Source organism: Condylura cristata, unplaced genomic scaffold (genome assembly GCF_000260355.1).
Source record: "Condylura cristata isolate star-nosed mole 26May11 unplaced genomic scaffold, ConCri1.0 scaffold00007, whole genome shotgun sequence".
Taxonomy (NCBI): Eukaryota; Metazoa; Chordata; class Mammalia; order Eulipotyphla; family Talpidae; genus Condylura; species Condylura cristata.
In genome coordinates this window covers 4,947,993-4,963,546 of record NW_004567108.1, presented here as the reverse complement: position 1 = coordinate 4,963,546, position 15,554 = coordinate 4,947,993, and the positions used below count along the sequence as shown (strand labels likewise).

The window sequence follows — 15,554 nt, the reverse complement described above, 5'->3', positions numbered from 1 at the left end:
ACCTCCAGGGAGAGCTTCCACTAACAGCGAGCTATGGCCCCTATTTACCTACAATGACAATATTTTATCTCAAATGTCCTTTTCACCGTGCATCACCTCATGGCTGCTCCTTTTTCAGTTAAGGAAGCCCTAAGTGTTGTCTACTCGGAATCACACAGAAACTTCCAGAGTACTCCAAAGGTTCTTTGGGTTTTTGCAGCAGCTGCTTTTCTTCACCTAATCCTGGGGTCCTTTACACTAAGCTCTCAGGTGGAGCAGCAGACAGGGCTGAGACTAGACAGGTGCTCAGCAGGTCCCAGCTCTTGCTTAGATTTTGTCTTTGGAGAGGACAGTGATAACAAATGAGGCCAGGAGAATGGCAAGCTTTTAGGGAACGGACAGAGGGGTCGTGTTACACACTGTCCATAAAACCGTGTGAGCTTACGGGGTTCACCCTCATGCCACCTTGCCAAACTTGCAGGGATGCAAAGCAAATTGTAGAATGCTGTGCTGCTATGTAGTTTTGACCCCTGAGCCCTCCGTGACCCCATCTAGATGTTCGGCCGTGGCTTTTCTTAGGAACAAGCAAATATTCTTGCCTTAGGCTATTTTAATGGAAAATCACTTCTGTACGTGAAGAATGTTCTTAGAGCACACTGCTGATTTAGATAAAGTACTTGTACAGAAATGGATTTACAGCTCAGCAGGCCGAATCTAAAATACTTAGAGCATTTTTTTTTTAAAGATTTATTTATTCGTACAGAACTGTGGTACAGGCCAGAGATGCGGAGGGTGAGAGGCTTCACCAGAGACAGAGCGGGGAGCAGAACAGGCAGATGGACGAAGCACACTGCTGAGGGGAGCAGCGGGCGGGTCAGGAGAGGTCTGCCACCCATGTGGATCTCCTCGGGGCAGGCGGGAATCGAACTCATGCGGAAGTGGCTTAAGCTTCTTAGTGCTGTGCTTTAACCCGCTGCGCCACCAGGGAGGGCCATTAGAGCATTTTTTTTTAATAGTAGTAAATTCTCTTGATTAAACTTTCCAAGAATCATGACAACAAAGCCTCATGATTGTGCAGTAAAATAACGCACATCATTTAAAGCCGGATGAATTTTGTATGGGAATCTGGTGTCTTAACAGAATGGTCTTTTCCCCCAGAGACACCAGCTAGGAACATACTAAGGTCCCCTCCTCCACACTGGCTCCAAGCAGAGTTCCCATTTCCTCAAGTGCATTCTATGACCTTCAAGGGCAGACATCTGCACCCACTTCTGACTCATCCCCAGAGTATGTAGGCCCGGGTGGTTAACTATGTGAGTGTTTTTTTCCATCACTTATAAACCATGTGATATGCAGCAGAAGTGCAATCCAGATAAGTACTCATTTTCTTGGCTACAGGAGTATGACAGCTTGAAAAGCGAAGGGAACTCAGGGAGACTCAGTTATTTGGAACAAACAACACAGAAGTGATGGTGCCGTGTGGACCCACCGAACTTTATGTCTGGTAAAACAGACATTGAGACAAAGAAGGGAACTGAGCGGCTCCAAAGAGAAGCCGAGGTGTCTACCTTACTCAAACTCAGGCAGAGAAACAGTAGTCAGCAGTGATAAGTGGGGGTCCCATATTGTGAATCACACAAAGGGTTGTGAACCACTGTTACCTCAATAAAAATAAAATACTGAAAGACCAAGCCCAACCCAAAACAGTGGTGCTAATTTGTATGCAATGCATCTGGCTAATTAGTTATATTCTTTACATTTTGAAAAACCAAACCAACACCATTCAAAGTTCCTCCTTCCTTAAGAATCTTCTGCTTTGCCGCTTTCCCAAAACATAGCAATTATGCTGACGTCTTCTTTCCACTTCTACTTTCATTCTATTGAAATGTCCTTTTCACAATTTGGTCTTGGGCCTCTCTCTATTGACAGAATTCTTGCCCTGACTGCCCAGCCCGACCCAGTGGTGTGTGATCACAGAGTAGAGGCTGTTAGTCCCTCTGCAAAAGTTTCTCCTGCTGATCCTGAATCGATGTGGAAATAATTTTGCCACTCAGGCTGGTGGGTGGGGACTGAGCGGGGGTAACAGGCCTGAGGATGTCTGGCGCAAGAAGTGCCTAGAGGTGATTCTCCCTGCTATGAGAGAGTCCGGTGTGTTACTTCCACACGCCACAACATGAAACATACTTCTTTTTATTTACAGAAGAAGCAACACAACGTGGGAAAGTTAGGGATCGAGGTTTAGCATCCACCGAGTCTGGGCACTCTTAGCAGGCACTGTAATGGAGTTGAACGTCATGAGCGAGATTTAAAACGTTATGTCGTAGTGATTGAAATAAAGTACCACCTCCCTGCAAAAAAAAAGATTACCAAAATAAACTAGAAAAGTATTTCCCAGAAAAAGATGGCCAAAAAGGAGCTAGCCTGACACTGCTACATAGGGCCAGAGCACAAAGTTAGCCACTGAACACAAACCTTCTAGCTCCGGAGGTAGAGTGCCGCGGAGCCAAGATCCAGGCGCCGGGAGGGAGGCTCGCCTGCCTTTCTGGAGGCTCAAGGGGAGAATCCAACTCCTGGGCTCTTCTTGAGTCCAGAGGCTGCCCCCACGCCTTGGCTCCGGGCCCCTTCCCCCTCTTAAAAGCTAGCAACCTGGCATCTGTGACCATCCCGCCCCCACCCCTCAGCACTTTCACATTTCCCCAGGTGTCCACACTCCTCCCACCCCCTCTGACTTTTAAGGACCCCTGTGATGATATGGGGTCCACCTGGGAAACCCCACGCACTCCTCCTATTTCACGGTCAACAAGCTAGTCCCTTAACTCCAACTGCTGCCTCCTCCTTTTAGCCTAACACAGCCTCAGGTTCTAGGGATTTGGATGCAGGCACTTTTGGGAGGCAGGGCAAAGTGGTAATTCTGCACAGCTAGTTTTATCATTTGAAATCAGCACCTAGCACAATGAGATTCCACACAATAAATGCGCATGAAATACACTAGGGGTTGTTGGTTGAGTAACTGTCCACCTAGTTATCTTAATTTAGTGATACAAAACCTTAAAATGGGCAGATACAACAGGAACAAAAATCGAGAGAGCTCTATTGTACAACACGGCAAAGTAGTTACGTGTCTGCGTGAAACTACTTGTGAGCCGGTGTGCCTACCACGGTGTTTTACAAATACATGACCCCATGATTTTAAAGTCCATCAAGGGGCTCCTTATATCGTACAGAATCCCAGAAAAGTAATGCTTAAGGCCAGGTTTATGACGATCCCAAATCAGCAAACACAAGATGCTTAATGAGGAATATAAACATTGAGGCCAATTCTGCTTCCCCACGTTAGTCGCTCACTGGTTTTCTTCTTTTTTTCCTGGTGTCGTTTCTTCCTTGTGCTCTTACAGTCTGTGTGGGTGACCAGGGCCCCAACGAGCAAGGTGAGGCACCAGCCCAGGAAGTATCAGCCCAGCTTCCTTAGAGGGACGCAGAGCCCAGAGGAAGCCCCCAGGCAGCCCCGCCAGCCCACGGGTGTCCCCAGAGTCCGAACTCCTGTGACTCTGCTGTTTGAGAAACACTTGGCGTGTGCATGACAGATGTCCCTGGCCAGAGCCAGCACCTGGCCCGGCCCGCCTTAGAAGACAGGAACGTGGTAGTGGCGGTCATTTTCGGTCAGCAGAGAGATCTCCGGCCACTCCCTGAGCGGATCCTCTGGGTAGCAGACTTCAAAGTCTCTGGAGTTAAACTTGAATAATCTGAACACTTTTATCTTTACTTCAAGGGAGTATCCAAGTATAAACATATCAATCTGGGGAAGAGATGAAACAGGGGTCACAAACACGCTTCCAGGGGCCTCCCTCCCACCGCTGGGCTGTGTCTCCTGCAGCCTGAGAAGCACATGAGCCCAGGGCAGGCACCACATGGGAAGTGGGGACATGGGGGCCTATAGCCCTGTGTGAAGACATCACACAGCAAACTGCTGTGTTTCCTATATTAAAAAATAAAAACAGACAGGGCCTGCCCTGATGGCGCAACCGGTTGAGGCGCAGCACTAGGAAACTCGCTGCAGCCACTTTGGAACCTCCCAGGAAAGCAAAGTCAGACCACCCAAATCCTTCCTATGGGAACAGAAAAGCACTTTTTGGATTTAAAAAATTCACTGATCTGGGCCCTCCCTGGTGGCGCAGCGGGTCAAAGCACAGCACTGAGAATCTAAAGCTGCTTCCTCATGAGTTCGATTCCCGCCTGTCCCGGAGATCACATGGCGCGTCAGACCTCTCCTGACCCGCCTGCTGCTCCCCTCAGCAGTGTACTTCATCGATCTGCCTGTTCTGCTCCCCACTCTGTCTCTGGTGAAGCCTCTCACCGCCCCGGAGCCTCTGGCCTGTACCCCAGTTCTGTATGCACAAATAAATAAATCTTTAAAAAAAAAAATTCACTGATCTCCTACTGATCACAGTGCGGTGACCAAATGCCTCCCAGGTTATCCCAAATGCACTTTCTCCTGGTGAATGTGTCGTGATGGAGACTATTACCACCCACGCAGCGAGAAAGGTCCGCCCGGCCGGGGCAGGTGCACTCCAGCCCCAACAGCGAGGTGCGGCCCGCTCCCCATGTGCCCTGGGGGGCGACCTGTCCTCCCCACCCACACAGCTGGCGTGGCCACCGGTCACCAAAGAAGACTTAGGGCCTGTGTGCTCAAAGCGGAGTCTTGCCCTTGATCAAACGCGCACGACTCTGCGTCCCCTTTACCTGCTCCAGCCCACAGGTGTCACCCATACAGTTCAGGTGATTCATCATGAAGCTCAAGGGGTCCGACGAGGTTTCCCGGGAAAACAGGAGTCGAAAGAGACCGGGGATGTGCTTCTTGGTCTTCATTTGTTCGTACACCTCAGTGACTTGATAAAGCATGATGAACTTTAAAGCTTCATAAAGTTTATATTCCAGAATGGCATCGGAAAAAAGGATGTTGCACATGCCTCCTCTCTTGTGATGGTCTTTGATCCCACTGAACTCAGTCCACTACAAACAGAGGCGGAGTGAAATTGAAAGGAGACCGTCGCCCGCCTCCCCCAAGTGCGCAACAAGTCAGCAACATTACAGAGGGGAGGGGAACTTGACTTTTCATTTTCTTGTGCTTCTCATGTTTCTGACACTTTCACTTTTGCCCTGAGCCTAAGTAATTACTACGTCTACAACAACCAACTAGTTGAATTAAATTTTTTTTTTCCAAGAAATTCTACCTAGTATAGGTTGAGTGGTAAAGTCAGCGTAAGATAGTCGGGTTCTACAGACGGGATTCGGGCCTGAGCCGCGCCCCAGAGCTCTGTTTGTTTCTAAATGGTTTGAGTTTGGTTCTCTCCATGTTAGCAGCTGTCAGGCGGGCGTGGATGTTTGAGCTCAACTTACAACACTGTGCCTCTCACTGCTGCTCACCCAGCGTGCACCTGCGGCACCATGATGAAGCCACGCTTGCTGACCCGAGTGCTACCACTGCTGTGACATTATAACCCTTTCTCCCTGTTTTCCTGTTCAACCCTGACGTGGGAGCTGGGGCGTCAGGTCCCAGGAAGGGGCCGGTCAGCACGAGGTCTGTGCGGGGCGCCCCGGGTTCAGGAGCCCAGGACACGGGTGGAAACGGAGCTTGCCCTACCCTAGGGCCCAGATTAGGGGCAGACAAAAATGAAAAAAAGGGACAAACCTCTGGCCCAAAATGTGCAGGAAAAAAGAAAAAAATGTGGAATCAAGAGCACACGTCCCGGGGGCAGTGTAAGGCTTCTGGGGGTCGCGCAGGTGCGGGTGCTGTGCCCCCTCCCCGCTCGGCTAGTGTTCTTAAGCACACAGACGCCTGGCACAGTGGAAACGCGCTCTGGGTGTGAACTCACTTCCCAAGCGCACAGGGCCGATCCTGTTCCGAGAAGAAAACTGGCACAGGAAGGTCACAGAATTTCCTAGGGGCGGTTCCCTCCAATAATCCAAAACTGTGCCGTTATTTTAAGGCAGAAAAACTCTGAGACCCTACACCTGTGTGACCCAAGTCCCTAACCTGCCAGTGTCTTGTCTGGGACTCGCAGTGCAGTCCGGGAAGACAAAGGTAGGTATTTTTCGGGTGTCCTGGCAGCCCAGGGTCTCCTTAGCCCCGCAGGGTGCTAGCTCTCCTGCAGAACCACACCCTGCATTATTATTCAGCAGGAGAAAGAACAAGGGAAGGAAACCATCAGTTTCCCTCTGGAAGAAGCAGGTCTGTGCGTTTTGGCAGCTGACCTAACAAAGCCACAAGCTTTGTCTCTTGAAGTTGACCAAAGACAAAGGTGGGGGGAGCTGCTACAGGCCTTCAGGCCTCGCCCACTGAGCACTCACCTGTGCCTTTAGTAACTCCACGCATTTACGTAATTTTCCAAACACATTTGAGCCTGTGTATTTCTCAGGACCAAAACTGTAGTGCTGGATCCAATTGCAACCTTGTGAAAAGAGCAGCTTTTCAGGAAGCTTAAAAAGGAAGTGGAGGTGGACACGATTAGCATCTCAACATCACGCCCACAGTACGACACATGTGACCACGCATCATCTTATCTCCTGCAGCCTCTTCATTTCCAGAGACGACAGCAGTTAAAGGACACGCATGTACTCGTCTTTTGTCAGATTTGTGAGTTAAGTGATTTGGATCAAGTTCTTAACTCACAACTTTGCAACCGATGAAAACCTAAATGGGTTAGGACTATAGAAATAGTCTTTAGGGATAAAACACTTCCCCAGCTCCCTGTAAAAATGACCTGTTTGCGGGGGTGGCGTGGGGAATGGGATCAAAAATGGGGGGCGTGCACAGGACTATGGTGATGGCACAGGGTGATTTAGTGATGGGAAGCCCACAGGGATGACAACTGAGATAGAAAAAGGTACAAAGTGATGCAAAAATAAACTATCATAATAAAAAAAAATTCAGTATAAAAAAATTACCTGTTAACCAAACAATGTTAGGATAACACAGTGCCTGAGGAGCACGCGGATTTCAGAGCGACGTGCTTTGAGGTTCCAAGTGAGCTCTGCTGCTCACCAGCTGAGAATGACTAAATCAGCATCAATTATGTAACCGTCGGCCTCAGCCTCCACTGGAAATCAGGGCTGACAGTGGCTGGCCACTTCTCAGGGCTCTCGTGGCAATAAGTGGGTGCTGGAATGAGTATGTAAGAGCCTGATCTGTCATCGTGGGTCTGCCCACCGGACTGAGCTGGGCTCTGCTCCATCCCCAGCAACAGCCGCCTGGCAAGGACTCACAGCCAACTCACAGCCAAGATGTTTAGAAGCAGAACACCTGTAACTACATAAACCCTCTGCTTTATATTGTTTGCTCCTCCATCCTTAAATAAGTACAGCCTACATCTAAAAATCATCCAGAGTGGGCTACCTTACATGGTTAGATGAAAAAAACAAGAAACAAGACACAAGTCTGAAGAAAATACCTGCAAATCACACACTGGTAAAGTGCTAGTGTTCAGATTACACAGCAAACCCTCAAAACTCAATCAGTAATAAAAAACAAGTCCAGAGAAAACAGAGAACAGGCAAAATACCTGACCAGCCTCCTCGCCAAGCAGCTGGCCCAGGTGCCAACAAGCCCGTCGTTACTGGTCGGGTGATTCCCACCCATTCACTCGAAGGGCTCACAAACCCAGACCCACGCCTAACAGAAACCCGGCAGAGCGGGGGAGGAGGAGGACTGGGATTTGCACATTGCAGCCAGGACGGCCAGATGGCAGAGCCTCTTTGGAAAAGTGCCCTGCGGTAGCACCCAGCCAGCTCAGGGCCCCGTCTCCACCCAGAAGGAAGGAAAACTGATTATCACACAAAATCCCGGACGGGGGTGAGCAGGACATCTTCCTTCACAGTCGTCAAGGCTGAACACCACCTGAGTGGACAAGCAACTGTGACCCACTCCCACCGAGGAGACCGTTCAACTGTAGTGGGGGCGGAGTGAGGAGTGCAGGTACCCGGGAGGACACAGGTGGACGGCAGACGGATCCTTCCATGGACATGTATAGGACGTTCTGGGAAGGGCCAAACCAGAGGGATGGACGACACGTCTGTGGTTGCCGGGGACACAGGACCGAGTCTGAGGGGGCCGGGGACTCTCTGGGGCGCAGACACACGCTGCGAGCGTTGGCCAAATCTCCAACACTGTCCAGGTCAGCAGACGCCCTTTCTAGAGGTCCAGGCGCCCTTCTCCAGCTGGGAAACCGCCAGCCCGACCCCGGTATGATTATCTTCCCGAAGTGGTTTATTTGCAAGCGGAGCTGAGACACAGGGTGGGCTCGAGATCTCCCAAGCTCCTCCGCCTGGGTGGGGCCTCCAGGACACCCCGGGCGCAGGGCCCCGGCCGGCCGAGCGTCTACTGGCCTTCCCCACGCACCTTCACGATGTCCTTCTCCTTCATCCAGGACGGGTAGGCGAGGCCCTGGCTGAGGATCTGGAACAGCACACACCTCAGTGCGTCGTAGTGGTCTCTCCTGACCGGCCGGACACACTTGATGCGTCGCCGCCAGAACAGCTCCTCGTAGGCCTGCGGCAAGGAAGAGGAGGTTGTCTTTTAAATGCCACTGGCCGAGAGAATGAAAGAGCATGTCGGGAGGGTCACCCCAAACAGAGCGGGGACGACGCGTGGGCCTGCTCTGGGTGATCGGCGTCTGCCTCGCTGCTTTAGACGATGGATGCTGGGGAGCCCCGGCCAGGGAATGTCACAGTGGAGAAATGAAGCAAACCTCTTGACCCCAGTGGGAATACTCCACGTTTTAAAAACCATGCTAAGGAGCACTTTAAATAATCTACCTGACTTTTCTTTTGGAAAGATTTTATTTGCTTATGCATACAGGAATGGGGGTGCAGGCCAGAGGTGCAGGGGGTGAGAGGATTCAATGGAGACAGAGTGGGGAGTGAACAGTTGGATCCACTGAAATCCACTGCTGAGGGGAGCAGTGGGGAGACAGGAGAGGTCTGCTGCGCCCTGTGGGTCACTCCCTGGCCGGGGATCAAACCATGCTGCAGTGGCTGGTGGTAAGTTGATAGTGCTGAAACTTCAACCCCTGTGTCACCAGGGAGGCCCCGGGCTGAAAACGTGGTCACAGGACCCACCACTGATCCTGGCGGGTATGTCTGCTCTTACTTGATCCTGGGATTTAGCGGAGCAGAATGGAAGTGTTTGCTTCCCGATTTCTACCCACACGGTCTCACCCTCCACCACCTTCATAAACAGACACACCTTCCTCATCAGCTTGGCTTGGGGCGTCTCTCCTTTCCATTCTCTGGCACAATAGCTGAGTAAATCCACTTCCGCCTCCACACTGAGGTTCTCTGGACCAATCGAGACGTGAGGCAGTTAGTGTGCCCTTTCCCTCCCCCGCGAGCCCTCTCTGTGCCTTCAAAATAAGAAAAGGCGTGCGTGAAAATACTTACTTTTGAATTTTCGTTGCAGATATCCAACCCACCTAAAAGACAAAGGGGCGATATCAAAATTCCACTGTGCCGAGCAGGTATTTCCAGCATTTAAAGGAGAGCTGATCACTTACCATTTCAGTCGGTGGCTGATGTGCACCTGCAGCCTTCGGATGTAGCAGAGGGCGGCCAGCAGACACGAAACGGCCAGCATCACTGACCCCCTGGCCATCCTCCACACAGCCTCTACGGCTTGGCTGGGGACGAGTGTCCAGGAGTGAACTTGGTCATTTCCTATAAAGTTCAACAATAAAGAGGTGACCCTATATCCCCAAACACACCCAGTGTTATAAGTCAAGATTACCACCATCGACATTTCCTATAAAGTTCAACAATAAGGAGGTGACCCTATATCCCCAAACACACCCAGTGTTGTCAACATTACCACCATCGACATTTTAAAAATCTAATAAAAAGGAAATATCATGATTACCTAAGTCTGTTGCTTAGGAGGAAAACAAACGCTACAATGGATGACTGCAAAGTATCTACGGTTGATTTACAGAAATGTTTTAAAAGCGTGAAAACTAAAAACCAAATCTTCTCAAGAACATCTTTGTCCCTTGCATGAGGAATAGTGAAGGTCAAGAATTCGGGCTTCAGGACCCCTTAGACCTGACTGCAGAACTTGCTTCTCCTGCTCATGGAGCTGTGTGGGGAGCTCACTCCTCTGAGCCCAGTTGTCTTGCCTGTAAATTAGGGGGAAAGACTGACCTCACTGGGGAAAGACACAGGGAAATTGGATGGTGCCGCCAGGTGGCCCTACGTTGGGCTAACTACCGAATTCGAGACAGATGCGGGGATCTTGCTGGGTGCCCAGCACCACAGAGGCCGTCACCCCAGGGCCCCCCTGCAACACCCCACCTTCCACGTCTTCCCACTTTGATATCCTTACGTCATCCCAGGCCCAAACCTCGACACACAAAACCAGAGACTCAAACAACAGGTGGAGAGACATCCTCTCCAGGGAGGGGACACCTTGAAAGAAGGGCATGGTGGGGGTTGGGCTGCTGCTTGGTGCAGACGCTCAGATCTGTATCTGACAACGGAGAAAAGCAACAGACACGGACAGCTCACATGGGGCTTTGCTGGATTTTAGCACACACAGCAGATTCTGAGGACAGTATGTCGAGAGTGCGAAACGCTGATGGACAAATGAGGAAGACGCTTCTCAACTGTGGCCAAGACGCCCAGCCCATCGAGAAACTCTTTCCTGCACGGTGGGTCATGCATTGGTTTAGTAAAATTCTGGCATCCACTGGGTAAGAGCTTCCCCACTTGGAATAAACGCTCTTGACATCTGGATCATATGGATGTCTGCTATGTGCTTATACGCTTGATAAAGAAAGAATTTAGCAGCAAATAAGGCAATAAAAAAAGTTACCTGCAGGTAGAAACATACATATTATTTGTTGGGATTTTTCCAAAAAAGGTACTTAATCTTCTAAGGACAACAGGTTGGCTGCTCAGTTGCTCCCATATACAAATTTAGTAAAGTAGAATTATGAACTGTTGAAAAACTTCCTTTTCATCTATCATTTGGACTTCAGTTCATTCAGTCTAATTTTTTATCTTTGAAAACTGTAACATGTACAGGTACTTTCTGTAAGGTCCTTAAATTCCAGAAAGAATTACAGGTTTGCCTAGTGGTCCATAACTTTATAACCATAACCATTTCCTAGAAAACTGGAATGTGAACATGATTTTGCGGCCATGGCCTGTTCATAGCCACTTCCCACCCAACTGCAGGTGGGGGAGCTTGTCAGATCCCTGCAGACAGACCTGGGTCATCCTTTGTATGAACGGCGGGGCGTTTCAGAACGCAGACAGACCCATGCTCATAACCGTTGCCTCCGTGAGGGACATTCTCCACGCTCGGCAACATCGCTGACACCTTCCTTCTCTCCAAGGGGCCTGTCTGTGGACGCGTGCTGACTTTTAAGAGGACTTCAAGAGGAGGAAATCCGGGGTGGGAGACTACTGCTCACTTGCAGCTTTGACAGCCTGCCAAGATGCCTTCTGAAATGACACTGCCTACCAGCACCGCACCCACGCTGCATCACTCCCCGGCCCCCAGGACGTGGTCGGCCCTATGGCAGAAACTCACTCACACACCCCCAACCCCCTGCCCCTCACCCTTCCCGGGGTGCGCGTCGGGGGTCCTGACTGCAGGGCTGCGTGGCTGCCCTGGGTCTGGCGAACGCTACCTCTGGGCACATGCTCTCAGCTGTCAGACTCCACCCAACCTGCTGCCCTCACTTAAGATATGGCTGGAACTTGGGGGTGACGGGGAATCCTGAACCAGGGTCCCGTGCCAGGCCGCTCCCCAGCCCCTGCTCGCACGCCGTGGGCACACGCACACACACCCATTCTGCCAGCCCACTGCCCTCATCCTCGCGATTAAACCTGCCTGCAATTCAAGAAAGAGCGATCAGATCAACTTCTCAGAAAATAAACAAGCAAGCTTGACGCCCTCTCCCCATGCAAACCTGGAACTTGATTCTGCCGCCTGGCCTTCCGCTACCGAGTAGACCCCCAGTTTTTGGTCAAGTAGTGCAAACCAAGAGGCCCAGAGAGCATTCTGTGGAGGCTGGAGTGGGTGCCAAGGGGCGCGGCGTGGGGGCTGGAGGGGTACCGGCGGAAGCAGGAGGCGGGACCCATGAGTCACAGGTGGGAGAGCCGTTTCCTTCCCTGTGGCCCCACGACACAGCATGTCGAGGGCCCCGGACCTCCCACGAGCGCCCCTCCCTCCCTATCAGCCACCCTGAGCAGATCACAGACACCCTGGGGTGTTTAGAGGACATGAGATAGCCTGCGGAGGGCCTCTATGGCAGAGGGGAGAGTGAAGTACAGTAGGGAAAAGGAAAGAGCCAAGTTCAATTCAATCAAATGGGAGTTCTGGCCAGGGACCCAACGCCGTGCTGTGTTCTGCGGGACTTCTCAACTGTCAATGCTTGGGGAGCAGGGGACGGTGGAGCCCCCTGGCCTGAGTCCCAGGCTGCCGGCATGTATACAGGAAGTGCTCAATGCTTGCTGGCTCATACCGGGGTGGCTGCATAATATCAAAGGCATCATAGCAGAGCTGCCCAGTCCAGCGGCCTCGTCCGGGGTGCTGGGAAAGTCCCGCCACACACACACACACACACACACACACACACACGCACTGCCATAGCCAGCACCCCATAATGCGCATGCTTATGGTTATTTCTGTTGCTGTCACTCCAATCACCGGTGGCACACGGCACAGAGAGGGCGAACACCGTAGCCCTGCTCCTGACCTTGGCAACACGAGGGTGGAAGCCAGGCCGACCCTGCGGCTGACCGCTGGGTCTCCTGCCTTTGGATTCTGGGCTGAGGGAGTCCTCACCCCAGCTCTGCACCAGGAGGGGGACCTAGGACTCTGCAAGCAGAGTTTGAATAGTGTTTCTCTGGTGTGTGTCAACGAAGGCCTGACATGAGGCGCCAGAGAAAACTGAACCCTGATCACAGCTTCATGATGGCGGGAGCGTTTTCTTCCCCAGATACTGCTGAGGGACTTCCCAGCTGGGGCCTGTGCAGGACTCCTGGGCCAGCGACCACTCACCGTCTGCAGATCCCCTGACCTGGACCCACCGCCCACAGGGTCCTGGCCTAGATGTGACTGGACTATAGAAGGGAGAGAAGCTTCCAACATGCAGATTCAACCTTCCTACATAATAGAAGGAGGAGCTGGAGCAAAGGTCAAGGCAGGGGGAGTGTGGGTGGAGGAGGTTCTGGAAAGGAAGGCCAGCCGGGAAGTGAGGGCTGCGAAGAGGCCAGGGTGGACCGGCCAGGAGCCCTGGGCGTCGCCACTGCCAGAGACAGAGTGACAGGTCTTTCTGATACTTGGGCTGCACACCTGGGTGGTGACTGCACTGAGGCTACAGGCAAAGCGTTTCTGTTACATGGGGAAGTGGACTAAGCCAGGCTGACCTCCCCGCAGTCCACGCCAGAGAAACAGCCGCAGACCCAGGCTTTAGCTCTCACCAGCAGCTAAGCCTGGCCGAGCCATCTCCGGCTCCCCCGAGGTCCACCCGGGCCCATCTGAGCCCACGTCCCCTCTGCGACCTCTCAGGCTATATAAGGCAGAGAACACGGACTAAACTGAAGGAAAAAAAAAAACAGCACTGATCTTTGTGGTAAGAGTCTACTTAGAATTCTTTTTCCCGTTCTCTAAATTGTACCGATGCTGAGATCATTCAAACAGGAAACCCCAAAGAGAAGAAAAAACAAACCTGAAAACGAAACTAAACAACCCCGAAGGGCCGGGAGCCCGGTGGTTATTGGGGTTCCCAGGGAAGCCCGTCCATCTGCTGCCCCGAGGGGGGGCTGCTGGTGCAGACACCCGCCTCACCAGCAGAACCCTGACCCGGGCCCACCCCCCTCGGGCCAGGGTGTCCCTCACTCACAGCTGCACACTCCAGCCTCTCCTCGTGCGTCTCCATCGCCAGCTGACCTACACCGCCAACGGTCTATGGCCTACGGTCTATGGCCCACTGTGTCCAGGGTGGCGGATCAAGAACTACCCACCGGGTCTCGGAGAGGGGAAAGGAGTCCTGAGCCGTGAGGTAAAAGGCAGCTGAATCCCGACGACGGGGGAGCAGAGGGGTAAGACAGAGTAAAACCAACCTGCCAACAGGCTTAAGGGCCAAACGCTGCATGTAACACATGACACACGTGTCTGCCGGCTCCCATGCCAGGCGAGGCTCAGCGAGCAGGCACCGAGGACGAGACTCACCTGGGGGGCAGGAGAGGGGCTGGGTGGTCACGCGCTGGGGCAGTTGCGGGGGGGACGGATGGGGCACAGCTCCGGGGAGGGGGAGCGGGAGCGGGCAGGCTGTGTCCTGGAACGCGGTTCCTTTCGGAGTGAGCACAGCTCTCGGCGGCTGACTGACGGGTGGCCGGGAACACACGAACCCAAGCCATGGGGGAGTGGATGTGCTGGCGCTGGGAAGAGCTTCCTGCCTCCTGACACCCCCCCAGGGGTGACACATGTGGGCTCTCCCTCGCCAGCCACAGACAGAACCCCTCGCCCCCCGGGCGCTGGGAGCACCCCCAAAGCGAAGCAGCACAGAGGAGAGGCACGGGACACTGTCAGCAGAGGAGGTGTGGGGGTCTGCCCTGTCCCGGGTCGGAGAGGCTGGGACCAGCCCCTGGAGGAAACAGTTTCACCGAAGCCACGGGGAGCCCCGGGTTTGGAGCAAGACACCGGTGCGATCAGAACCACAGCTGGAAGGTCACTGCCCACGGGGTCTGAGGCACAGTTGATGACCTTAAAATCACAGAACATTTGGGCCCAGGGACTAAATTCTACCTGTTGGCCCAGGTGGGGTTCACACCAGCCCCTCAGCAGAGCATGCCCCCGTCCGCATGGCAGGTGAGTGAGCATGTCCATGGTGGCACCTCATCTTTGGGGCAAAGAAACTGACCCTGGAGGAAGCAGATCTGAGTCTGAACTGGAACCCACATTCCTGGCTGGAGGTTGGTAGCCGCACGAAGGACTTCACCGGCCCTCTGACCACTTCTCCGAGAACTCAAATCGAGTGACAGACGCAGACTTTGAAGGCACCCCCATTCCCGCGGGGCTCCCCTCTGCTCTGGGCCAGACTCCGGTTCTCTCAAGCAGTCCTCAGAGCACGGCTTGGGGTCTTCCCTGAGCCCCTTTCACACTTAAAGGGAGACCCCGGAGCCAGCGCCTTGGGTGTCACCCTACAGGAGACAACGCAGACCCCTACCTCCCCTTGGTCAGCGGCACCCCAGGGGTCACCTCTCCACTCCCCTGGGGTGTGGGGCTGCCGACATGAGACTACATCCGGGCTGCAATGTAAGGGAACCTCACTGGGGATGCTCCAATCTGAATTTCAGATAAACTTGCCTGTTAGGAAACCACCTTCGCCTTTTGATTTGGTTTCTGACCCTGGAACAATGGAAAAGGCAGGTTGGGGTGCGGGCAGAGAGAACGGGTTTGCGGCTCGCTGTGGCGCCGGGCCTTGCTCTGGATCACACACGCGAGATGTGGCCAAGCGAGTCTTCAACAGCAGGGGAAACCCATCCGCCACGTTCGCCTGAAAGTTACCAACTGC

At 52.9% G+C, this 15,554-nt stretch overlaps 1 protein-coding gene across 1 annotated transcript; it reads right to left on the bottom strand.

Moving 5' to 3' along the window:
• Positions 1 to 991: 991 nt before the first annotated feature.
• On the bottom strand, positions 992 to 11,338 carry FAM105A (family with sequence similarity 105, member A). Its single transcript, XM_004678400.2, has 8 exons — positions 11,236 to 11,338; positions 9,528 to 9,687; positions 9,415 to 9,446; positions 9,221 to 9,312; positions 8,375 to 8,524; positions 6,328 to 6,456; positions 4,720 to 4,989; positions 992 to 3,775 (listed from the first exon to the last, which is right to left on the bottom strand). The coding sequence occupies exons 1-8, from the start codon at positions 11,336 to 11,338 to the stop codon at positions 3,602 to 3,604; spliced, it is 1,110 nt and encodes a 369-aa protein (XP_004678457.1). The 3' UTR covers positions 992 to 3,601.
• Between the last annotated feature and the right edge of the window lie 4,216 nt (positions 11,339 to 15,554).

Excerpts from the sequence above, each read along its gene's own strand:
- FAM105A (XM_004678400.2), bottom strand. The coding sequence starts at position 11,338 with ATGTTGCCGAGCGTGGAGAATGTCCCTCACGGAGGCAACGGTTATGAG. Across the intron at positions 9,688-11,235 it reads TCATACAAAGGATGACCCAG|GAAATGACCAAGTTCACTCC; the intron begins GTCTGTCTGCAG and ends TGAACTTTATAG. Across the intron at positions 6,457-8,374 it reads AGGAGAAGGACATCGTGAAG|CTTCCTGAAAAGCTGCTCTT; the intron begins GTGCGTGGGGAA and ends TTCCTTTTTAAG.